Genomic DNA, 26,765 nt, shown 5'->3' with positions numbered 1-26,765 from the left:
GGAGTAAGATACAGAAAAGGGCGGGACACTCAGCTGCAGACTTTGTCACCCCCGTCAGGATTCTCCACCCAGGTCCGAACTCCGACACGAAACCCCGCGGGGGGGGGTCTAGGGTACCCAGCAGGACCGAGGGGCGGGGCCAAGGGCGGGAATAGGACCACCTCCTGCGTGGGCGCGCGCGCGCGCACGCCAGGCAGGCCGCGAAGGATGCCGGAACTCTTCAGTCAACCGCGACTGTTTCCCGAGGCTGCCTGTGTCCGGGAGACCAAGGCGGTCACGCTGGGAAGCCGGTTTCCGTCGTTTTCTTTTCTCACTGCGTCTGTGCGGCGCGGGAGCGGCGGCGGTTGCTGCGATGAGGCAGAAGCACTACCTCGAGGCTGCAGCGCGGAAACTACAAGCTAGCTGCCCGGGCGAGGCCCGCTATCTCCTGTAAGAGATAGACTGGAGGGGAACCGGGAGATGAGCGGCGAGGAGGCCTGTTTTTTTTTTTTTTTTTTCCCCGCCCTTTTCACGAGTCTCTTTCTCTCTTACAGCTGGGCCTACGGTTCGTCACACGGTAGGGAGAACACCCGCACCCCTCCATCCCGCAGAGCGCTCGAAATGATCTAAGAGAAATTTCAATGGACTCACCTAGTAAAAACCCCCAGAGCTTCTCAGTTCCTTTAAAAATCCAGATTCTTTAATGTGCCTCAACCTGCTGGACCTTTCAGCTGCATTTATACATTTGATCACTCTTATCGAAATGGTTTTCTTAGTTGGCTTTCAGGTCACGACATTTAATTCACCTCCTACCTCGTTGGCCACTACTTCACGATTTGCTTTATTGGTTCCTCCCAATCTCCCTAACCTCTTAATGTTGGAGTGCCCCAGGACTCAGTCCTTGGATCTCTTTTCTAGTTACGCTTTCTTGGTGACATTTTTTCATCCAGTTCCCTGGGCTTTAAATTAGCATCTGATACTGAGGACTCCCAGATTTATACCCCCAGCCAATTTCACCCTCGAACTCTAGATTCACATATACAAATGCCTCCTGACAACTTATTTTAAATGGCTAACAGGCCTTTCAAACTTAACTAACGTGTTCAAAAATCCTGAAGCCATTTTCTTAATTCCCTAACAACCTCCTCCCCGCCCCACCCTCTGCCCTCCCTTCAGCAGATCCTTTTGGCTTTAAATCAAATCAAAATCTAGCCACTCATCACATCCATTGCTACCACCCTTGTCTAAGCCACTACTGTCTCCTGGATTTTTGCAAAAGTTCCCATGTATTTCTATAGTCTTGTTTTCAACTCAGCAGCCAGTGATCCTGATTTAAAAAAAACGTAAGCTAGATCCTGTCACTTCTCTGCTACAAACTCGCAAATGGGCTTCTCATCTCAGAGTAAACGTGAAAGCCCTTTAAAGGGACTACAAAGTATTACATCAAAGACCCCCATTACCTTTCTGACCTGCTCTCCCCTTTGTTCATTCAACTCCAGCAACACTAGGCCTCCTTGCTGTTCTATTTCAGGCCTTTGCAGCTGCCCTTCCCTGTGCCTGAAACTCTTGCCTCAAATGTCTGTTTGGATTCCCTGCTCACTTCTTTCTGGGCTGTGCAAATGTCACTCAAGCCTTCCTTGGCCACCCTATTTTAAATTAGGTGTCCATTGAATAAATAAATGGAGTGCCACCTTCTCCAGCCCTGTGGCCTTCACACCCTCAGCTTTCCTTAAATAGCCATGCTCTTTCACTTTTTCAATGTACCTCTTCCTGAAAGTCCTTTACCAATACTGGGTTCCAACTCCAAATACAGACAGAATTTATGGTTCTATGATGACCTTTGTCAAGCCTCCTCTTTGAAGTGTTTTCTGGTTGGTCCATACAGAGTTTAATATTTTCCATGGCATTTTAATGTTATTCTGTTATAGCCCTTACCAGTCCTCTTAGAACATAAGTTCTTTAAAGACAGGAACTCATTCACTTCTATATTTGTATCTCCACAGACTAGCATGGTAGATGGTCAATGAGTGTTTTCTTTATTGCATAAAGGACCTGGGAACATCTGTTGTCATTTTATGGTATTCTGAGAATTACATGAAGGCAGAGCCCACCCCACAATTCACAAAACTGTGCTAATTGTTCATAAAAATAAAAACAAAATCACAGTGCAATTTATTTTGTTGTAAATTGTTTGTAAAATTAGTGAGACATAACAGCATTTTTTTACTCGGTAGCAAGTAATGAGCAAGGTAATAAAGAGTAGGGAACTTGCCTATATGTTGCTGAAAAGAGTACGTAGAACTAAAGCCTCATTTTTCAAAATAAATTATTGCCAGTTTATCTTTTTATAAATTTTCATTTTTTTGAGTGTGCTTTAGGAAAATGTATATCTGACGAAGTTTAACTGACAAAATATTCTTATTTGCTAAATTGTGAGTTTCATTTGTGTAATTTTAGATGACAGAAGCACTTTTGAAGAAACTTGTCCATACTGTTTCCAGTTGCTAGTGCTGGATAACTCTAGAGTACGTCTCAAACCCAAGCCCAGAATGACACCCCAAATACAGAAACTTCTTCATCGAGAAGCAAAAAATTATACACTCAGTGTTAAAGAAGCAAAAATGGTGAAAAAGTACAAAGACTCTAAAAGTATATTGGTAAGATTTCAGTTCTGGTATATGACATAAACTAGAATTTTATTTTCTTTCATTTAAATTTAGGTTAAAAATCAGCCTGAATATATCCGATTTGCAGTAGCATATTTGGATTATCAAAATACTTACACTGAAAAGCTTTCCAGTGATTACTGTTTCATCAAGACTACATTTATTCTTGTTTTTCATGATTACCTAAAACCAAACATCTTGAGCTCTCAAAATTGTTCTCTAGTCTACATTGTTGAGCACAGTTTTGCTAATTTGGGGATTTCTTGAGCTTACCAGTATGTCTTCACCTGGATTGCAATGATCACTAAATTAAATTTTCAGTTAATGGTCCTTTTCTTTAGATAGCAGTATCTTGTGTATATAGATACAATATCACTTCTTCAGTCATCTCCCTACCTCCTATGACAAAGTATGTATTGAAGTGTATGCCCAACAAAGTTGAATGTATCTTGTATTCATTCATTCAACATTTGATGGTCATATGTCAAATAAGGCTAATCAGAGGTGATATAAAACATGATATCCTAATGACTTATTTTATCCAGTAAGGTGGTTAGAGATGTTACTTTCTTTAAATGAGGGAAACTTCTTGAAAGTTTAACCTCTAAGGCACTCTCAAAGGAGGAACACAAATGGGAGGTAGAGGGGAATGACACCTCCTGTCCATGCTTTGGACCAGGAGAAAGCTAGAAGGTCATAGAGAAAACATGGGTTCAAGTTCTAGCGGCACGGTCCATTGGCTAGGTCTGCCTGGCAAGATGCTGAAGCCTTGGTGTTTTCCATGTTCCTCCCTCATTAAACTTACATTCTAATGTATTTTAATCAGATGTCAAGTAGGAAGATGCTGGGAGTGTTTGTTTTACTGATTATTTTAATCTGTATCTGGCCTTTTTCCAAGAAATGCAAAGCAACTTACACATTTGATATATGCAGATTTTCCATTTGCATTTTCATCTGCTCATGAGCATCTGAGTAGTTCTCAGCTAAAACAGTTTGCGATAATTTTCTTGAGGATGGGCTGAATCCTATGCATTCCGAGTCTGGTATGTAGAAGAAAGGCACTTAGCTAGAAAATCAACCATTTCGTGAACAATGATCATAAAAAGAAAGTCAATCTTTAAGAGTTAATAGTGGAAATGAACACTATGAAAATGTGTTATAATTCATTTTATTAGTTTTATAAATTACTTTACACCTATATTTACAGAATGGCCAAGGGTTTGAAGGGGCCACTTAAATTTTCCAATATTCTGCCATATTTTATAGGGAAACAACTTGAGATTCATCTGTAAAAAAAATGTTAACTGTCTACTGCTTTATTTTCTATACTGCTATTATACAGAAAATCCATTCAGATATTGAAGGGTATTACCCCCAGTCTCTTCCCCCAATCCCCCAAACACATTTCTGCATTGAGAAAGTAGAGACTTCTTATCTTTACAAAGCTGTTTAAGTATAAATGTTTAGCCATTACTTTTTAATTGAAGATTTTCTAATATTTGTGTCTTGTCTAATTACTGCTGCTAGATTACAAGCTCCCTGAGGGCAACCTCTGTATTACCCCTTTAGTACCTGGTGTGGTCCCTTATATTTAAGATTGAGTGTGTGATTTATTGGATTAAACTAGAAATCATAGGCCTGGTGTTTCTTCTTTTTATGGTAGTTGATTACTTGTAAAACATGCAACAGAACAGTTAAATGTCCTGGTAAAAGTAGAAGCTTTCTATCAGCACTGAAGAGCAATCCTACCACTCCTACAAAGAAACCCAGTCCAAAGACACCTGGGAGAAAGACTCTATATTCTGCAAACGTAAATCGTGATATGGTTGGTTCCAAAGGCAAGAGTCCAACATTGATTTGCAGGTATTTTAATTCGTTAACTTTATTTGAATTGCCAGTGTTAACTCTTGAGTATTTCTTCTGTTTAATATACACTAGTCCCTAAATATCCCATGCAGTTCAGGCTTTGGTCTCTTTATTCTCTCCATACCCTTTTTCTTCTCTAGTGTCTATGCTCCCATATCTTCAGTTCTCACTTCAATGCGTATGACTTCCAAGTATATCCATCTTCTCACTGGGCCTGTTCTCAACTGATTACTAATTAAATCCACCTCAACCTCCAGTGTGCCCAAAACTAACCACTCAAACCTGCCCATCCTCCTAAGTTCCTTATTCTGTGAATGATCATACCCTTGTAGATGATGTGTGTCCTAAAAGGACAGACACAGTTGATGACTCCTACCTTGGTCTTTTTATCCAAGTGGTTGCCAGTTTCTCTCTATTCTACTTTGATAATGTTTGCATCTGTTCTCTTTTTCTCCCTACTACTACTATATCCTGGTTCAGATCCTTATTCATCTCTTGCCTGGACTACTAAAATAATTTTCCCAATGGGTCTTCCTACTTCTAGTTTCAAACCCTTCCATTCTGATCAACTTCATAAAGCACAGCTCTGAACAGAAGCTTTTGTCACCTCGCTCTATAGCAAATGTATCAAATGCTCCAGTATGGCTTTCTAGCCCTCACTATCTGGCACCAGCCTGTCTCCCTCTCTTACTTTGCCTTAATTCATCCCATGTGTCAGCAAAACTGAGCCACTCTTAACTCTCTTCTTTTGCTCTTTCCTTTACCAGAAATTCCTACAGAAACTTAACTAATTTCTGTAGAGATATGTCAGATGATACTAAGTTAACTAAACATTTTTATTTTTATATTTTTATTTTTAACAATCCCTCAATACTCTTCTCACCATGGAAGTCAATAAATGTTAAATTTAATTACATAGAAACTGAAATGAATTTTTGAACATTTTGTTACAAAGTAGAAATTGAGTCTGGTGGTGTCGTAATGTAAATAACAAAACTCAGCAAGGACTGCATTATCTCTGCTTACTGAATTGAGTTTTTTATATTGGGCTTTAAGGTTGTAAATTTGGCTAAGAATTAAATTTTCAAATCCAGTATTCTGTATTCTTGATTAACTATTTTGATAAATGATATAAGAATTCATCATAGAAGTTTCTACTTTTATTGGATAAATGCAGATAAAAGATAATTTGGCTTATAATTAAAATGAAAAAGATCAGAAGTAGTTCTTGTTTTTCTTTCAGAGACAGTTAATTTCAAATAATTTAGGTGCATTTAAACCAGACTGCTTCTTAGATACATGCAGAAATGAGAAAGACTTTTCACATTTATCATATATAAATGAGGAGTAAAGATGAGAGTGGCGAACTCCAAGTAAGGATTCAGGAAGAATGAAACACAACTGGAGGGAATGAAATAGAAAGAAAGAAGCACAAATAAACACATCCCAGATGGGCAGTCATTTACTCAGTGGATTTTTACTGAGTGTCTCCTATGTGCTTGGCACTGTTCTAGGCTCTGGAATATATAATTAGTACAAAGTATCTGCCTTTAGGGAGCTTACATTCTAGTAGGGAAGATACAATGGAATAGGACTTATATGTGAACCTTGAGATCCTCCACTTTTGAGAAATGAAGTGGTTTTGAACCGTGAAGAAGTACAATACATTTTTAAAGCCTTGCTTAGGATTGCCATGACTCTTGATTTCAGATTTAAAGGGAACTTAGCCTGGTGACACTATCTACTTCCAGCCTTCTCTTTCAGATGTGCTAGGAGCTTCCATAACCACCCAGCATACCTCCCAAATGTTGGCTGTAGCTGATTAAGTGAGGAGTTTTTAACAAAATGGGAATGATTGTACTGAGAGGAATCCAGTACAGCCATTGCAATTATATGGGCTGAGCGGGAAAAACACTTTTTAAATTATCTTTTGTCAGTATAACTAAATGTGGTTTCTTTTCAGAACACCCACATCTGGACAGTCAACACCCATATGCTCTTCAAAGAATGGAAGCAAAGCAAAGAAACACTTCTCTAAACTAAAAATGTTACTTAGTGAGAAAGAATCCCCAAACAATCCAAAGGTGGACTTCAGAAATTTCTTGTCTTCTCTATGAAGGATGGATTTTGAAAATAAGAAATATCTAATTCAATTTCTGGAAGTTAGAAAAAGGACATTTTTCCCTTGTATTTATTCTTTGAATACATGAAAATTAGGTCCAAGAGCAAACTTTTCTTGGCATCTCTCAGTGTTTATGGGGAAGATACCTCACTGAAATGAATAACTGAAATCTGTGCCACAAAGGGTGGTTGTAAAGATCAAAGAAGTATGTGGAAGGTCCTTTTAATTAATATATATATACAGAGAGAGTGCGTTACTATTTCCCCTCCCTTAATTAGCAGTTTTCATTATTCATGTTTTCTTTCATAAGAAAATTGAGACTTTATGAGAGGGTCTACTCACTGAAGATTACTTCCAGGTATCTATAGCTTTATTGCTAACTCAGAAAAAGGATCAATTATCTGTGTCTGTTTTTTCCTTCAATCATCTACATAACTGTATTAAAACTTGAACATTTTTCCTATTTTGAGTGCAAAAGTAAATATCTGGGACAGTCTTGATTATAGATGATTCGATAGAATACTGAAATTTTCATTTTTACAACTTTCTATTGCTTCTATAATAATATTTCACCCTAGTGATATTTTCATTTGCTCTAGTAAAGACTTATTTGTAGGTCTAAAAATTATATCAGAATATAACATAGTAAGCAACAGTTATCTATCTTAAATCTTTTCTGGGACATAAATACACATATATATTTTAATGATAAGCTAGGATTGTATTCAAGCTGTCTTTTAAAAAACTCTTTAAATAAATAATGTAGATACTTGAACTATAGTGTTTCCAAGCCTCTTTACTTCTTAAAAGTTTAAAACTTAAATTTTCTTTCATTAGGGTTGGCAAATTGTGAAAGACCAAGGTTAACTAATTGGTCTTATAGTAGTGTGAAGTGAAATTATGCTGATGCCAGCACCAGGGTGGGATGGTGAGGATTACCATTCTGAACTTCTTTAGACTGTGAGCCACAGGCTGCAGGACCAGGCCTTACCTTTGCAACTGCAGTATATAGCACAATACCTAGGTCATGATAGATGCTTCACTTTTCTGGCTAACTTCTCACTAAAACATGTTTCTCTCAAACTCTCTTGCTCTTCTGCTTGCTTACCTCTCCCTGATCATCCAGTCATAGTGAACTCCTTGCATTTCTCAGAAAAATCACTTTCTCTCCAGCTTTGGCCCTTTGCACATGCTTTTCCTTTTAGTACTCATCTTGGAGACTGCACCAACCTCAAAACCATTGCCTTGGGAAGAGCCACTTTTCCGTCACAGTACTGGTGATCCTGTAATTTTCTGTTTCTGGTTGTCTTCCCAACTTCGTGTAAGCTCTTTGCAGGCCTGGGTTGATCTCGTGTGTCCCCAGCACTAGTTTGTTGTCCAGCACATAGCCCACACTCTGCAAATATTTCTAAGCTACTGCATTTAAATTTGAATTACTTAGCCCACTTGCTCCACATTAGGTTTATAACTAAGGTCTTTCTGGCCATATGACTGGAAAGTAGATAAAAAGTGTAATAAAAACAGGAACTCGTAGGTGGGGAGTTACATTACCTCAAGTGCAAGTGAAGGACACCACAGATTCTTGACTGTTTCTATTCTGTTGATAGATGGGTCTTTGGGCATCTCTAAAGAGAATATTAAAATTAGATTGTGGAGTTAAACCACAAGACTTAGAGGAAAACAGGAGGAAATCTTTGTACCCTTGGATAAGGCAATAGGGTTTCTTAGATATGACACCAAAAGCATAAGCAATTAAAAAAAAAAGATAAACTGAACTTTATCAAAATTAAAAACTTATGTTTCAAGTTGTCTTTTCACCATCAAGAAAGTGAAAAGACAACCTACTGAATGGGAGAAAATATTTGTAAGTCATTTATATGCCTGATAGGGGACTTGTATCCAGAATTATAAAGAACTCGCACAACTCAATAATAAAAAGACAATTAAAAAATGGACAAAGGATCTGAAAAGAAAGTTCCTCAGAGAAGATATATAAATGGCCAATAAGTACATGAAAAGGTGCTCAACAATATTAGACATTAGGGAAATGCAAATCAAAACCATAATGAGATACCAGATCACATGAGGATGGCTAAAATAAAAAAGACAATAACAAGCACTTTTAATGATGTTGAAAAATTGGAACCCTCACACACTGCTCATGGGTTTGTAAAGTGGTGCAGCCACTTTGGAAAAGATTTTGGCAGTTCTTCAAAAATTTAAACAGTTACCATATGAGCCAGTCATTCCTAGGCATATACTCAAAAGAACTGAAAACATGGCCAGACAAAAATTTGTAAATGAATGTTCATAGCATTATTATTAATAACCAGAAGTGGAAACAATGCAAATATCCTTCAACTGATAAATGGATAACCCTCCATATGATACAATATTATTTGTCCATAAAAAGGAAAGAATTAATGACACGTGCCACATGGATGAACTGTGAAAATATTATGCTAATTGAAAGATGCTAGTCACAAAAGACCACATCACATGATTCCATTTAAATGAAATAGAATAGGCAAATACATGAACAGATTATTGGCTGTGGGGGAATGGGGAATGACTGCTTATGAATACGGGGTTTCTTTTTGGAATGATGAAAATGCTCAGGAAATAGCATATAGCACAATAGTGTTGATGGTTGCACAATTCTGAATATACTAAAAACCAATGAATATACTTTAAAAGGACGTATTTTATGGTATGTGTACTACATCTCTTATAAAGCTGTTCTTAAAAAACACTACCACAGAAAAAATTACAGTGTGAATACTTAGGTTTAAATAAAAATGGAAGCCTTATAAAGAGCAGCAACAAATTGCATAAAAGGGCAGCAACTGAGCAGCTCAACTTTCACGCTTTTCCTGGACCTCCATCCTGTCACCACAGGTTCTATCTGTATGCTAATACATCCTACCAGCTACTGCAGTGCTTCCTGAAGACAGTTCTGCTTAGCTCTGGGCTGCTTGTCTAGTCATTGGGAAGGTCTGGATGTGCAGCCTGGAAAATGTGACCAGAAAACCATTTTATATAGGCAACCAGCCTACATAAAAGTCAGTCATCATTAGGGTGAAAGGAGGCTTTCACCAGCCAGAGAGGGCTAGGGTGGGGCAGAGCCCTAACTGAAAGAGAAAGACAAACCAACAGGAATGGGTGGGAAAGGGGCAAGAAAAGATAAAGATTAAATAATTGCTTCATGATGACTCAAATAATTTTGGCATCTGAGAGTTGATGAAAATCTGTAGGCTCAAGTCACCTTCCACATACCTCAGTTCCCTGCTGTCCACTATTCTCTCCCTCAGCACAGTGCCTCTGGCCTTTAAGTAGGAAATACTGATCTCTATTTAGATTTTAGAACTCTGAGAAATGTTCCAAGTTTCCCTGAGAGGGACAGTACCAGTGAATTCACAGAGACTTAAACTACAATAGAATATTTGAGACAGTCCTCTACTCTAAAACTGAGTTCTCTAAGTTTCTCACCAGTGCCTCTCATCCTTCTCTTGTTAGAAGTCTGGCCACCTGGCCCTGGATTCTACCTTCTCTCAGATGACTCAGGACCTTTGGTCTATGGAATAGTCCTGCCTTCTCCTTCATCTACATTGTCCCTCTACTGGATCCTTTTTCAGCACTTTTTTCTTTTACAGTAAACCATTTATAGATATATAACACAAAGAAATGCTCAAATCTCTAATCACAAAGTCTGAGTTGAGTGTCTCTTTGCTGGGCTTCTAAGGTACCCTGTAATTGCCCAGCACAGCTCTTCTTAGTACAGGGACGTGGTGTGAGCCTCTGCCTGTGTGGCTCCCCAGCCTGTGAGCTCTGTGTCCAAGGCCTAACTCAACTGGAAAGTGTTCGGCATACTTCCAACTGTCCTGAGACTAAACTTACAGTTAAATATAAAGTTTCTTTTCTGAATAAAAATCAATTTGCCTACAATACTAGTTATTTCTTTTTAAAAATATTTTCATGGATACAGTTTTTCACAGACTATTTGCTTTAACCACGATTTTTACTTTCTATTTCAATGCTCAAATTGTCACATCTTAGTCAGTGAGAGCCCCTTGACAGCTGGCTTCTTTGTTCTTTCAACCCCAGTAATGGCATAATGGGTTAGGGTTAGGGTTAGGGTTAGGGGTTAGGGGTTAGGGTTAGGGGTTACTATGCTAGACCACTCCAGATACAAAGCCAAAAATGAGAAATTCCATGAAAAATCATGAGTCCTCATTTTAAAAATTTAGCTCTGACATTACCAAATACCTATTTGAATGTTTTATCCCTCCAACCAAATAACAGTATTTACTTTCATAATTTGATAAGCCACACAATCATTCCTTTAACTAAAATTCTTGATTATTACAAACAATTACTTGTTTGGGAGGCAAAGCAACCTACTGGTTAAGCTTGTAGTCTTTGTGATCCTGTCCTGTTTCAGAATCTGGCTATGCCATTTATTAACTATGTAACCTTTGCAAATACTTAAATTTATCAGAGTTTATTTCCTTATATATAAAATGAGGGTAATAATAGAACCTACAATGAGATGGTACATGAAAAAAAAGCCTAGAAGAGTGGACAGCACACTGAAAGTGCTCAACCAATTTATGCTATTATTATCATCAACAAATCTAAAATATAAATATCAACACCAACAATGAAAACACTGGAAGAATAACAAGATTTAGCACTACCCTATGGTGGCTGTCCTTTGAATACTTTCCACTAATAATGTAGAAGAATTGCTTTGAGGTATTTGTAAATTTTCTTGGTTGTGATTATATCAACATTTGTCCAATATGACTTTAGGCCAGTTATTTAAGTTCATGTTCAATTCAAGGCAATTTGGTGTTCTGACAAGAGACAGACTTACTTTGTGGCTGATTTCACCCATGATCCTTCCTTGAGGTAGCATGTAGGTACTGGGAATTAAGGGAAGTCTGATCTATGAATTTACTTCATGAAATGGAGAAAATTCAAATGGTCAGTCTCCAAAGTTATGTAATAAAGGTCCTTCCATTCTCAGTTTGGTCCTGTAATGACTCAATACAAAGTTATGTCTACAAGATTTATATATACAAGTTTCTCCAAAATAATTCCAAATCATCTTTTACTTTACTCAAGGAGAGAAATTTTAACAACAATTTTAGAATCGGTGTTCTTTGGGCATCCCAAAATATTGGCTATCAATCCTGGATATTAATTATCCATTGTCATTAAAGTTAGACAAAAGAAAAAGCAATGTTACAAGTGTTTTAAAGTATATAGTTTTTGATATATTCAATTCAACATTATTAAGTAATTTTTAACCTTGTCTTAATATGTAAGCTTTGAAATTTACCTTTTCAGACTTACTAGTTTTAGAGAACACATTCTTAATAACTTTAATAAGCAATTACACACATATCAATATGCCAAATCATATGGTTAACTTTATTTTTTTTTTTTTTATTTTTTAAAGCATTTAAAAAATCTTTAATTTAAAAAATACAATAAGATCTCTAGGTCATCCTTAGATAATATTCATTTTATACTGGTTATTTTACCATTTCATCCTGGGTTTAGGAAAAGATCAGACAAAACTTGTATGAAGACTGGGTAGTAGTATCAAGTATCCTTGTTTTGCTTTTGGTTTCAATATCTTAGAGTTACATTTATAGGTAAAGGTCTAAATAATTCCTTCAGCATAATTGTGATAGTTTAGAGCTGTATGTTCCCCAGAAAATATCATTTTCTTAACACTAATCCATTACTGTGGGTGTAAACCTATTGTAGGTGGGACGTTTTGATTAGGTTATTTCAGTTGAGGCATGCCCCAGGTGGGTCTTAATTCTCTTACTGGAGTCCTTTATAAGGATGAAATATGGAGAAGCTGAGAGAAAAAAAGTCAAAGAAGCTAAGAGAGAAGGACACACAGAAAAAAGAGAAACCACAGAAACAAAGAAACCACTGAAGCCACTGAAGTTGGAAGCAACAAAACCTAGGAGAGAAGGGAGACATAGCAGATGTCACCATGTGCCTTGAGGATCGCTGTAGCCGGTCTTCAGGGAGAAAGCATCGCCTGTGGATATCTTGTTTTGGACATTTTCACAGCCTTAGAATCGTTAGCTTGAAAGTTAATAAAACCCCATTGTAAAAGTTAACCCATTTCTGGTATACTGCATTTCGTCAGCTTTAGCAAACTAAAATAATTATCTAAGAAGAGTATCATGTATTTTCTTCATCTACCCTCAGGGGAACACCAGGGAGGATAACTGATATTAATAAAAAGAAAGAAAGAGAAGTTTTTTAGGTTAGGTCTATAATTTTCTTTTAACTTGAAAATTTTGTGGCCAAATGCAGACCTATCTTACTAATAGTGACAGTTTTTATCTTTTTTAAAGCAGTTTTATATTGAAATCCCAAGTCATTAATACAAGCATTCATTGATTTATTATAAAATTAATCCAAAGTCCCAAAAGCTAATGCAGATTATTAAAAAAAAAAATTATATTGATCCTGAAATGCAATACTATGATTACAAATTACTTCAGATTATATGGAACAATTTCTATCGGTCCACATGATTTTACAATATTGTCTGGATTTAGCAAGAAACAATTGATTAAATATTGCATATTATTTGGATTATAACACATTTAAATTACAATCTTATTGTTTTAGTTTCCTAGGCTACTCAAATACCATGAAATGGGTCAGGTTAAACAATGGGAATTTATTTGCTCATGGTTTTGAGGCCAGGAAAATGTCCAAATCAAGGCATCATCAAGGTAATGCTTTCTTCCTGAAGACCAGCTGCTGGCAATCCTTGGCTCTTCTGTCACATGGCAAGGCACATGGAGGCATGCTGGTCTCTCCCTTCTTTTTAGGGTTTTGTCCCTTCTTGTTTCTGTAGCTTTCCCTCATAAAGGACTCCAGTAAGAGAATTAAGACCCATCCTGATTGAGGTGGGTCACATCTTAACTGAAGTAGCCTCAGTTACTTAAGTAAGATCCTACTTACAATGGGTTCACACCCACAGGAATGGATTAAATTTAATAACATGTTTTTTGGGGGAACATATAGCTTCAAACCACACACTCTTATTCACATAACATGTATGTTCCCCCAAATGGAAAATTTTAGTTAATGGAGTTTTAGAGCAAATATCCAAAATGTTGCATAGATTAGTACATGCTATGTCTACATCCTCAATTTTGTATTGTGTAATTATTGCATAATCACCACAGACTTCAAGGTCATTTAAAAATATATATATATTTTTAATGTTATTACAGAAAATTTTCCATCTTAACCATTTCTAAGTGATAATTCAGTGGTATTAATTACAATTACAATGCTGTGCCACCACCTCCATCATCCATTACCAAAATTTTTCATCACCCCAAACAGAAACTTTATACCCATTAAGCAATTAACTCCCCATTTCCCACTCCTTTTATCCCGATTACCCCAATCTACTTTCTGTCTCTTAAGAATTTTCATATTCTAGATATGTAAATGGAATAATACAATATTTATCCTTTTGTGTTTGACTTACTTCACTCACCATAATGTTTTCAAGGTTCATCCATGTAGAATGTATTCAAACTTCATTCTTTTTCATGGCTGAATATGCTGTTGTGTGTATATATCACATTTTTTAATTCACTCATCTGCTGATGGACATTCGGGTTGTTTCCACTTGGCTATTGTGAATAAATGCATCTATGAACATTCACATACAAATATCTAATATCTTTTTCCATCCGTTCACTTTCAACCTCTTCGTTCCTAGCATCTAAATGGAGTCTCTTGTAGACAGTATATAGATGGATAATATTTTTAAATCCATTCTGTCAATCTCAGCCTTTTAATTGGAGTTCAATCCATTTACATTGAAAGTAATTACTGATAATGACATTTCTGCAATTTAGTTGTTTTCTGTGTGTCTTATATATTTTGTGTTCTTCAAGTCCTCCATTGTTGCCTTTTTAATATTTAGTTCATTTTTTGTAGTTTACTATTCTGATTCCTTTCTTTCTCTTTCTGTATGTTTTTAAGTTGCTTATTTTCTTAGTGGTTACTTTGGGGATTATAATTAGCATCTTAAACTTGTAACAACCTAGTTTGAATAATACCATTTTAGTTTCAATAGTATACTCTGTTCCTATACAGATCTGTCCCATCCCCTTTATATTATTTTGACAGATTACAGCTTCATACATTGTGTGCCCATTAACATAGATTTATAATTATTGTTTTATATATTTGTCTTTAAAATCATATAGGAAAAAAGAGAGGTACAAATCCAAGGTACAATACTGGCTTTTTATTTACCTATGTAGTTACCTTTACTAATGTTCTTTATTTTTTAATATGGCTTTGAGATACTACCTAGCTTCCTTTCATTTCTGTTGAAGGACACCCTTTAGCATTTCTTGTAAGGTAGTTTTATTAGCAACAAACTCCCTTGACTTTCATTTATCTGGGAATGTCTTAATTTCCCCTTCAGTCTTGAAGGATAGAATTCTTTTTTTTTTAGCAGTTTTATTGAGATATATTCACATACTATATAATGCATCCAAAGTATAAAATGGATGGTTCACAGTATAATCACATAGTTAAGGATAAAATTCTTGATTGACAAGTTATTTTTCCTTCAGCACCTTCAATATCATCCGAATACATTCTGTCCTCCATAGTTTCTGATGAGAAATCAGCTGTTAATTATATTGAGGATCATTTCTACATGATGAATCATTTCTTTCTTGCAGCTTTCAAGATCCTCTCCATCTTTGGCTTTTGACAATTTGACTATAACATTATCTCAGTGTGAGTTTCTTTGAATTTATCCCATTTGGAGTTCACTGAATTTCTTGGAAGTATAGATTAATGCCTTTCATCAAATTTGAGAAGTTTTCATCCATTATTTCTTCAGACATTCTTTCTGCCTCTTTCTCACTTCTCCTTCTGGGACCCCCAAAAACACATATATTGGTCTACTTGATGGTGTCTCACAGGTCACTTAGGCTCTGTTCATTTTTCTTCATCCTTTTGTCTTCTGCTCCTCATATAAGACAATTTCAATTGTTCTATCTTCAAATTTGCTGATTCTTTTTTATGTCTTATCAAATTTGCTGTTGAATTCCAGTAGTGTACTTTTCACTTTAGTTACTGTACTTTCAGCTCCAGAATTTCTAGTTCTTTTTGTCATTTCGATCTATTTATTGATATTTATTTTCTTGGTTTCCTTTAGTTCTTTTTCCATTGTTTCCTTTAGCTCTTTGAGCATATTTAAGACAGTTACTTTAAAGTATTTTTATAGTAAATTCAATGTTTAGGCTTCCTCGGGGTTGGTTTCTGTCAAGTTATTTTTTTCCTTCGAATGGACCATACTTTTCTATTTCTTTGTATGCTTTGTGATTTTGTTGTTGTTGTTGTTGTTGAACAATGGACATTCAAAATTACAATGTGGTAACTCTGGAAATCAGATTATCCCTCTTCCCCAGGGTTTGCTGTTTTTGTTTGTTGAAGGCTGTAGTCTTCCATTTGTTTTGTGATTGTCCAAACTATTTGTGCAAAGACTGTATATCTTGTCATGTGTGGTCACTGAAGTCTTATTCCTTTAGCTTGTGTTCAGCCAGTGTTTTGACAGAGATTGCCTAAACTCCAGGAGCTTTAAAAAGAAAGAAAAAGCACCTCTCTGAGTCTTTGCGAATTGGGTCTGTACTGTGACCCTCCTTAAGCACTTAGCCACGCTGTTTACAACTGTGCCTTAGCCTTTGCTTCCTGCTTGCACTGAGGCTAGAGATCAATCAGCCAGTAGTGAAAGCTTAGATCTTCCCAGGTTTTTTTTCTGAATATTCATCCTGTCCTGAGCATGCATGTAGCTTTCTAAATTCCCCAGTATACATGGGGAACTTCTGAATGTCCACATTTCCAAAAGAAACTTTCTCCACAACTTCTTCTCCCAGGCTTTAGATGGGCTATTAATATGTCTCACACTTAATCTTTTGTCCCAGGAGCTGCATGTTTTTCTTTCACCTTACAATGTTTTTGAGCAATGCCTGCTGCTTTTCTGCCCTGAGTAGGTTCCAAGTTAGGCAAAACAGAGACGAGATAGGTTGGAACAGGCAAACACAATAATTTACAAATGAAGTCTACTCTGCTCCCTCCAGAACCAGAGTCCAGGGTCCCACACTGGGAATGCAGTCTTCCATCTTCAAAATTGCCACTGGGCAGGGGTGGGGGAGTGCAAGGGCAAGTAAAAATGTCACAAAGCTTTCCTACTAAAGTTGCCTTTTTCATGATTCAGCATTCATCTGATTGCTATAAATCTTTTACCACTCTTGAGATCTGACAGTTTCTGTTTGTTTTCTGATGTTTCTATGGAAGGTTGAGTGCTCAGAGCTTCCTACTTCACCATTTTGCTGATGTCATTCTTAAAATCATTTTTTAAAAATTAAAATATATTTTTATTTAATGCCTTTAGCTTGACAATAGTTTCAATCTTGTAGCAACAATTAAGGGAATTCCCTACCTAAAACACATTAAATTTCTCAGTTTCATTAAACAATTTTTTGAATTACCTTTTGAAATAAAAACCTTAAATATCTTTAAATAATTTTATTCATTTTAAATAGGTAACATGTGCATATAGTACACAATTCAACAAATACAAAAGGGAATAAAATGAGAAGTGCTTCTTCCCATTGCCATTGCCAGTCGTTTAGTTTCTCTCTACCAAAGAAGGTAGTTGGTTTTCCCTCTTTAGTTTGGCCAAGAAACCAATTTCTTAGGAAAGATACAAAATGAGATTTTTGCTTTTCCTTGAAGCAATTGTAAAATGTTTTCTTTTTATCTCAGTACTGTATATTCTTTGGTGTACTTCAGTTCTTGGTTATCATAAATGTTAAAAAAAAAAGTGTGAGATTAGATAGGAAAACAAAATTTGTTAAAACAGTTTAATTCATTATTACAAGTTAGTTTTTTAAGATCAGGAATTAATTTTCAAACTGATAAAGGTTATTATACTTCTAGATTTTTACACAAACATATTTATAGTTTCTAGCACAAACCAACATTTATCTTCTAAGCAAATTTTAAGATAACTCATTTTGTTTCAATTAAGACTTTTTCAAGCTATTTGAAAGGTATCTTTCACAAAAAGATAACCATTTCTGAAATCTTGGAGTCTCTAAAACATCATTTTAAAACCCAATTATGGACAGTGACCCGAGGCATCAAAGGGTGGAGCAATTTTCTAAGACACACCTGCAGGGAAACCAGATACTGAATATCTCTTCCCTCTGGGACCTGAGCCTGTTCTGGTCTGAGAAAACCCGATTTGGATAACCAAGGAAACCATGCCTAGACAACAGAAAATTACAACCTACACTAAGAAAAACAAAGTTATGGCCCAGTCAAAGGAACAAACGTACACTTCAACTGAGATACAGGAATTTAAACAACTAATGCTAAATCAATTCAAAAAGTTTAGAGAAGATATTGCAAAAGAGATAGAGGCTGTAAAGGAAGAACTGGACATGTATACGGCAGAAATCAAAAGTTCAAAAAACCTACTAGTAGAATCTATAGAAATGAAAGGCACAACACAAGAGATGAAAGACACACACAATGGAAACATACAACAGCAGATCTCAAGAGGCAGAAGAAAACACTCAGGAACTGGAGAACAAAACACCTGAAAGCCTACATGCAAAGGAGCAGATGGAGAAAAGAATGAAAAAATATGAGCAACGTCTCCAGGAACTCAAGGATGAAACAAAGTACAATAATGTACGTATCATTGGTGTCCGAGAAGGAGAAGAGAAGGGAAAGGGGGCAGAAGCAATAATAGAGGAAATAATTAATGAAAATTTCCCATCTCTTATGAAAGACATAAAATTACAGATCCAAGAAGCGCAGCCTACTCCAAACAGAAGAGATATGAAGAGGCCTACGCCAAGATACTTAATAATCAGATTATCAAACGTCAAAGACAAAGAGAGAATCCTGAAAGCAGCAAGAGAAAAGCAATCCATTACATACAAAGGAAGCTTAATAAGACTATGTGCGGATCTCTCAGCAGAAACCATGGAGGCAAGAAGGAAGTGGTGTGATATATTTAAGATACTGAAAGAGAAAAACCACCAACCAAGAATCCTGTATCCAGCAAAGCTGTCCTTCAAATATGAGGGAGAGCTCAAAATATTTTCTGACAAACAGACAATGAGAGACTTTGTGAACAAGACACCTGCCCTACAGGAAATACTAAAGGAAGCACTATAGGGTGATAGAAGACAGGAGTGCGTGGTTTGGAACACAATTTTGGAAGATGGAAGCACAACAATGTAAGTACACTGAACAAAGGTAACTATGAATATGGTTGAGAGAGAAAGATGGGGAGCATGTGAAACACCACAAGAAAGGAGGAAAGATAACGACTGGGACTGTGTAACTTGGTGAAATCTAGAGTATTCAACAATTGTGATAAAATGTACAAATATGTTCTTTTATGAGGGAGAACAAGCAAATGTCAACCTTGCAAGGTGTTAAAAATGGGGAGGCATTGGGGGAGGGATGCAATCAGCATAAACTAGAGACTGTAACTAATAGAATCATTGTATTATGCTTCCTTTAATGTAACAAAGGTGATATACCCAGGTGAATGCAGATAAGAGGGGGGGATAGGGGAGGCATGTTAGATGCTTGACATTGGTGGTATTGTCTGATTCTTTATTCTACTTTGATTTAAGGTTATTTTTCCTTTTGCTGCTTCCTAGCTGTCATTTTTTTTGTTTCCTCTTTCTTTTGCCTCTCTACCTTCTTTGACTCTCCCTCCTGCTTTGCGGAAGAAATGTAGATGCTCTTGCTTAGAATGAGCAGAATGTTCAATTAGGATGAACTTAAATGTTTGGAAATGAACAGGGGTGTTGGTAGCAAGATGTGAGAATAACTAACAGCGCCGAATGGTGTGTGAATGAGGTGGAAAGGGGAAGCTCAGAGTCATATATGTCACCAGAAGGAAAGTTGGAGGTCAAAAGATGGAAATGTATAAAACTGAATCCTATGGTGGGCAATGTCCATGATCAACTGTACAAATACTAGAAATCACTTCATGAACCAGAACAAATGTATGACAATACAATTAGAAGTTAATAATAGAGGGGAAGAAATTCAAAAAAACAAAAACAAAAACAAAAACAAAACAAAAAAAAACCAATATGGAGGAGGGGCAAGATGGTGGCATAGAGAGGAGTGGAATTTAGTTAGTCCCCTGGAGCAACTAATAAACAACCAGGAACAACTAGTAAATAATCTGGGGGACAAATGTGACTGTCCACACATCGTACACCAACCTGGATTGGGTGGAATGGCTGAGATCACAGCATAAAATCTGTAAGTAAAAACTGCAGAACCGCACTGGGAGCCCTCTCCGCTCATAGCAGGCTGAGCTACAAGACCTCCTTGTAGGAGAGAGCAGCAGTCCCGGAGCAAGCGAAGATAGCTCAGCCCAGTTCCAACTGGGGTTTTAATTAACAAATGTGGACTGCTGAATACAAGCTACAAACAAAGACAAACCCCTAACAAGCAGACAGAGGCTTTTAGAGATGACTGACCTTAAAGAGCCAGAAAGACCAGGTGCTCTCTCAGACAGACAGGTCAAACTAGGGGGCCATGGACTGGCTCTGAAATGGGGCTTTCTTTCCCTTTTTCTCTCTCTCATCCTGAGTGGCTCAGTGGAGAAAGCCTCATCCATTTTCAGTTCATAGTATTCTGACCCAGGCAGGGGTGGAGGTAACAGAGTCAGAGAGACAAAGGAGCAATTCAAATGCAGACAATAACTACCTAAGGGGTGTATCTTCCCTAAGAGGAAGGAGGTGAGGCCCAGCTCTAGTGCAGGCCTTCCCTTCAGAACTCACACCCCAGATCCTGGGGGGAAACAACCAAAACAGAAACTAAAGGGGCCTCACCTCTTTACACCAGTTGAGAGCAGCAGGCTGACAGACACTACCTGCTGGGCAGGTTAGGAAAAGCACAGTGGCTGGAGACTAGCAAGTCTGTCATTCTTCTAAGATACACCCTCATGGAAACTCAAAACTGAATATAACCCCATTCTGAGACCTGAACCCATTCTGGTCTGGGAAAATCTGACTGGGGTAACCAAGGAAAACAGATGCCTAAACAACAGAAAACTACAAATTACCCTAGGAAAAACAAAGATATGGCCCAGTCAAAGGAACAAACTTACACCTCAATTAAGGTACAGCTGAGATACTGTTTCACTTTAATGAAACAATCAATTAAAAATTTTTCAAAGAAATATGCTAAATCAAATAAAAAACCAAATCAATGAGTTCAGGGAAGATATGGCAAAAGAGATGAAGGATATAAAGAAAACACTGGGTGAACATAAGGTAGAAACTGAAAGTTTGAAAAAACAACCTGCAGAATCTATGGAAATGAAAGGCACACCACAAGAGACGAAAGACACAATGGAGAAATACAACAGCAGATCCCAAGAGGCAGAAGAAAACACTCAGGAACTGGAGAACAAGACACCTGAAATCCTACACATGAAAGAACAGATAGGGAAAAGAATGGAAAAACATGAGCAACGTCTCAGGGAATTCAGTGACAACATGAAGTGCAGAATGTATGTGTCATGGGTGCCCCAGGAGTAGAGAAGGGAAAAGGGGCAGAAGCAATAATAGAGGAAATAATCAATGAAATTTTCCCATCTCTTATTTAAGACATAAAATTACAGATCTAAGAAGTGCAGAGTACACCAAACAGATCTGAATAGACCTACACCAAGACACTTAATATCAGATTATCAAACATCAAAAAGAATCCTGAAAGCAGCAAGAGAAAAGCGATCCATCACATACAAAGGAAGCTTGATAAGACTATGTGCAGATTTCTCAGTAGAAACCATGGAGGCAAGAAGGAAGTGGTGTGATATATTTAAGATACAGAAAGAGAAAAACTGCCAACCAAGAATCCTGTATCTGGCAAAACTGTCCTTCAAATATGAGGGAGGGTTTAAAATATTCTCTGACAGACAATGAGAGAGTTTGTGAACAAGATACCTGCTCTGCAGGAATACTAAAGCGAGCACTACAGACAGAGAGGAAAAGACAGGAGTGAGAGGTTTGGAACATAATTTTGGGTGACAGCACAACAATATAAGTACACTGAACAAAGACGACTGTGAGTATGGTTGAAAGAGGAAGGTTAGAAGCATGTGGGAACCGGAGGAAAGAGGAAAGATAAAGACTGGGACTGTATAAGTCAGTGAAACCTAGGGTGCTCAACAATTGTGATAAAATGTACAAATACGTTTTTACATGAGGGAGAACAAATGAACGCCAACCTTGCAAGGTGTTAAAAATGGGGTGGTATTGGGGAAAAAGATACAATCAATGCAAACTAGACACTATAGTTAACAGAAACATTATATTATGTTTCCTTTAATATAACAAAGGCAATATACCAAAGCTAAATACCTATAAAAGGGGAACATAAGGAAGGGGTATGGGACTCTTGGCATTGGTGATGTTGTCTGACTCTTTTATTCTACTTTAGTTTAATTCTATCTTTCTTTTTGTTGCTTTTTAGCTGCCATTTTTTTCTTTCCTTTTCTTTTTCTTTTGTCTCTCTACCTTCTTTGACTCTTCCTCCTTCTTTGTGGAAGAAATAGAGATATCCTTAAATAGATAGTAGTGATGATGGTGAATTCATAAATATGTGATTATACAGAGAACAACTGATTGTTTACTTAGGACAGAATGTACAGTCGGTGAACAAAACTGCCTTAAAAAAACAAACAAACAAACAAACAAAAAAACAGGTTGATGAAGAAACCTTGAGGGCACTATATTGAGTGAAATAAGTCAGACACATAAGGACAAATATTGTATGGTCTCACTGACATGAACTAATTAAAACATGTAAACTCACAGACATGAAATATAAGTTACCAGGACATAGAACAAGGTTAAAGAATGGGGAGCGGTTACTTATTATAAGCAGAATGTTTTAACTAGGTTGAACTTAAGTGTTTGTAAATGAACAGAGGTGACAGCAGCACGTTATTGTGAAAAAAACAGTGCTGAATGGGGTCTGAATGTGGTGGAAAGGGGAAGCTTAGAGTCATGTATGTCACCAGAAGGAAAGCTGGAGGTTAAAAGATGGGAATGTATAAAACAGTGAATCTTGTGGTAGACAATGTCTGTGATTAATTATACAAATATTAGAAATCATACATATAGTTATATATGACACTATAACTAGAAGTTAACAATAGAGGGGTATACAGGGAAGAAATATACCTATTGCAAACTATGTACTACAGTTAGTAGTATTTTAACATTCTTTTATCAACAGTAACAAATGTACTATACCAATACTATGAGTAAATAATGGAGGGGGGGTGGTTAGGGGTATGGGAGAATTCAAGTTTTCTTTTTTGTCTTTACTCTTTTCTGGAGTAATGAAAATGTTCTAAAAATTGAAAAAAAATAATTGTGGTGATGGATGCACAGCTGTATGATGGTACCGTGGGCAACTGATTGTTCACTTTGAATCTTTGTATGATTTTATGGTATGTGAACAATCTCAATAAAATAAAAAAAAACCAATTATGTCATAATACATTTATAGAAATTAAAAGATCTATGGTCAAAGCTGTTTCAAATAATAGATTCTTGTTTGGAGAAAAAAATCAAAGATGAAAGTATACAGGTTAAAAGGTACTCACAGATAAATGGTGACACCTGCCTAGGTAAATACTAAAAATTTTAATCCTCAAACCCCTTTACTCCCACATCTGATTTTGAAATTTTAAATCTACTCAGTCTTCTGCTGTCTCTTGATCCAACACTTGGTAACTGGGAATATAAAGGAGCAGTTGGGTGGCACAATGACTGTCTTCATAATTTTGTTTAAAAATTCTGCCTTCGACTTTCGGATTTTAGAGGGATCACATTCCTCCACTAAGATTCCATTAAGTGCTGTATTGTTTTTTCACATCAACAAGAATTTCATTATTTCCTTGAGCTTCATGTGCTCTTTTAAGATGCACTGTCTCGTCTAGGATAAAAGTCTCCACTAGAGAGAATGGTTTACTTAGTATATATTCGTGGCATACAAATTAAATTCTTAAGAATTCAAAAACATTTTAGCTAGTCATAATATATGCACATAAAAATGCTAAATTCACAGAAAGGAAAAAAAACACTCAGGCTAGTCAGCTTTAGTTTTACGTGGGAGAATCTGATAACTTCAACTAGTATATAAGCCTTCAGGTTTATGTAGGAATTATTAATTCAGTAAAAGCAAGCAAATAACACATTCCAACTAGGCTGTCGTTAGGGCAAGCCTTTTACTGTGCACAGAACCCTCACTCAAGTTTTTATCTCTAAGGTCCAGGCTCTGAGACACAGAGCTAAAGCTGGGTGAGAGGGTTGCTCCTTCAAGGAGAATTCAAATATTTTGCTTTAGTTAATACACAGTTTTGGCTATTGCTTTAGAGTCTACACAGCCAGAAATGGCATTCCTCAAATTATGTGGGTAGACATACTGACACTGCATTTACCCAAGAGTAAATCCAGTATTCTGGCAGCAAGAAGAACAAGTGCCATGGTCCTGGTGTAGAATTAAGACAGATAGACACAGGTAGTCTGTCCCAATCTCCCTCTACCAAATATAGTCAATCCTAGCTATGACACCAAAATAGAGAAATCAGACTGTACATCACGTTTCATTTTCATCTCTAGGGTCTTTATTTTACTGATTAATAGTCTGGCAATTGATACAAGAGATTTCAGATACGGAGTCAGGTTTTATGTTCTAGCTATCACAGCATTTCCTATGTGAACAGAATAAAAAATTATGTCACCTTTTTAGCTACAGAGAAGAGAAAACAAAATACACAACTTTGACTTTTGGGGGGCAGGATGGTAACAATTCCAAAGAAAGCTTGTGATTCTTTGGCCCAAGCATCATGTGCATTAATATCAGACAACTATTTTGCTCTTTAAAAACTCACCCTTCTTTCCATGGGCCTATCTTAGGCTTAGCTAGCCTGTTATTCAACATGAGTAAAATTTAATGCTTTTAGATTTCCACAGAGCAAAAAGCAGTTAAAGTATTTTTTATAGTACTTAATAGTCTGCAAAGGTATGTTTATATATACCATCTCATTTAGTTTAATTTTTAATCATCAGAATTATTGAGACACAAGAACGCATTTTAAAAAATATTTCTCATTATTTATTCAACCCATGGCCAATCAATCTTCAGAGATGATTTAAAATGTCATTAATCTTTTCTAAAAAGCTATATCCAATGATGCCCCACAGGCATCAACCATTCTTTTCTCAGTGTTCTATAACAATTTTTCACACCACTGTTGTGAATCTATGTCATACAGGTTAGAATCTATGGCATTATAATATAGTTAGCATCTGTTGACCAAAATCCTGAATTTTGTAAGAACATAGCTGTATCTTATATATCTTTGAATTCTCTCAACCTCTGATATAGTGCCTGCCAATTATTAAAGGCTCAACATGTTCATCCAACAACCTCAGAAACTATGCTTGCCATATTAAATGGAAAATAGGTGCTTATTTAGAGACTACGGATCACTATTAATTAGGCTTCTGACAACTTAGGTCTTCAAAAATCCTGAAAAGCTGAAGAAGAGTTTTGGGATGGGTTTTCTTGGAAACCACAAACTCTGACAACATGTTCATCTTTATTGGTCACTATAGTCCAATTGACATCATTTTACAAGTGTGGGCAACCATCAAAGTTTTCACCTAGATAGATAGCAAGGAAAGGTATTTCAATTCTTGTTCCAACTCCAGTCATCAGGTGTGGCTGCCTGGAGCTCAGATTTTGAGGCCACACTCAGGCTTCAAAGAATTAGATTTAGAATATATGTCATAAGCAATAAGACAGAGAAACAGAAGAAAGGTATATATGACATATACTCGTCACTGCTCTATGGGGAATGTGGCATAGGCTTACACATAGTGAATAACTGTAGAGTTCTTTGATACACTATTTTCCCAGGAACAGAAGAACTGAAGATGACACAGTTTTGAGTTTGTAACTAAATTTTGTTGGCTTTTGTTGATAGCTTAAATCATACGTCTGTGTAGAGCATAAATTTTTTTATTTTTTTATTCTGAAGACCTGTGCAAACAATTTACTGAAGTACAGGCTCAGAAGCCAAATTGCCTGGGTCTGAATCCCAGTTTCACTTGTTTGACTTGTTCAGGGTCACATACCTTGGGTATACTGTGTCTCAGTTTTCTCATATGTAAAATTGAAATAATCACAGTATCTATGATAACAAACATGTGAAGCAATTAGAATAGTTCCTGGTGCACAGTAAGTATTAGGTACCATTATTATATGTTATAGATTATACTATGCTTTGTGGGGTACCATTTCTCAAAGTTCAGTCCATAAACTATTGTTTTAAAATGCAGATTTCTGGATCTATTCCAAATCTTCTGAAACAAAAATCTCTAAATATAGGTCCCAGGAATGTGCATTTAATGAGCAACTCAGATCATTCTCATGCACTGTATAAGACCAACTGGTGCAGAGAGGGATAGTAGATGGGAATGGGAGTCACCTGAATTCAGGTAAAATGACCAGATGCAATCCAGAATTGGATAACCATGGGTACTGGCTAGAGGACTACATCTTCCAAACTTTCTGCATAAGAATCACCTAGATTAAAGACAATTTTGATTCAGTAGCTATGTACCCTTTTTGCAAATGCTCCAAGTTAGTCAAAGAACTTTGACAAACACTGTCCTTTTAAGGATCCCAAGGATTTCAAGTACTTTCCAATTTTACTTTAAATCCAAGGTGTAGAGAAAGAGCCTGTTCTCTAGGGAGGAGCTCAGAGTGCCAAGTGAATCTCTTCACTCAAAAGCACTTAGCATTACTGAGCAGTGTGTCACAAAAGAAGATGTAGTCTTGTTCTCTGTCCATAAGGAACTTACTATGTAATGAACTGTAAAACCTATACTTTATTATCTTATTACCTAAATTGCTTAAATATTTTCAATTGCAAAGCAAGCCATGAACTTAATCAGACTCATAAAATAACCTACACA

At 36.6% G+C, this 26,765-nt stretch overlaps 1 protein-coding gene across 4 annotated transcripts; it reads left to right on the top strand.

Annotated features, from left to right (window-relative positions):
- Window positions 1-212: 212 nt before the first annotated feature.
- Window positions 213-7,404, top strand: C16H18orf21 (chromosome 16 C18orf21 homolog). Of its 4 annotated transcripts, XM_037806238.1 has the most exons (5): window positions 213-429; window positions 534-556; window positions 2,437-2,636; window positions 4,309-4,508; window positions 6,475-7,385. In XM_037806238.1, exons 1-5 carry the CDS (start codon window positions 353-355, stop codon window positions 6,626-6,628), a joined length of 654 nt encoding a protein of 217 aa, XP_037662166.1. In that variant the 5' UTR covers window positions 213-352; the 3' UTR covers window positions 6,629-7,385. The 4 variants fall into 4 exon arrangements, with proteins under 4 accessions (XP_037662166.1, XP_037662169.1, XP_037662167.1 ...); XM_037806241.1 differs by lacking the exon at window positions 4,309-4,508 and having other exon boundaries at window positions 6,475-7,404; XM_037806239.1 differs by lacking the exon at window positions 534-556 and having other exon boundaries at window positions 292-474; window positions 6,475-7,382.
- Window positions 7,405-26,765: the final 19,361 nt, after the last annotated feature.

Source organism: Choloepus didactylus, chromosome 16, assembly GCF_015220235.1.
Source record: "Choloepus didactylus isolate mChoDid1 chromosome 16, mChoDid1.pri, whole genome shotgun sequence".
In the NCBI taxonomy this organism is placed as follows: Eukaryota; Metazoa; Chordata; class Mammalia; order Pilosa; family Megalonychidae; genus Choloepus; species Choloepus didactylus.
This window is presented reverse-complemented; position numbering and strand designations above follow the sequence as displayed.

What these genes read in the sequence shown, in the direction of transcription:
- C16H18orf21 (XM_037806238.1), top strand. Translation starts at nt 353, where the DNA reads ATGAGGCAGAAGCACTACCTCGAGGCTGCAGCGCGGAAACTACAAGCT. An exon ending in GGCGAGGCCCGCTATCTCCT is followed by an intron (nt 430 to 533) that starts GTAAGAGATAGA and finishes TCTCTCTTACAG; the next exon opens with CTGGGCCTACGGTTCGTCAC. An exon ending in AGTCCAACATTGATTTGCAG is followed by an intron (nt 4,509 to 6,474) that starts GTATTTTAATTC and finishes GTTTCTTTTCAG; the next exon opens with AACACCCACATCTGGACAGT.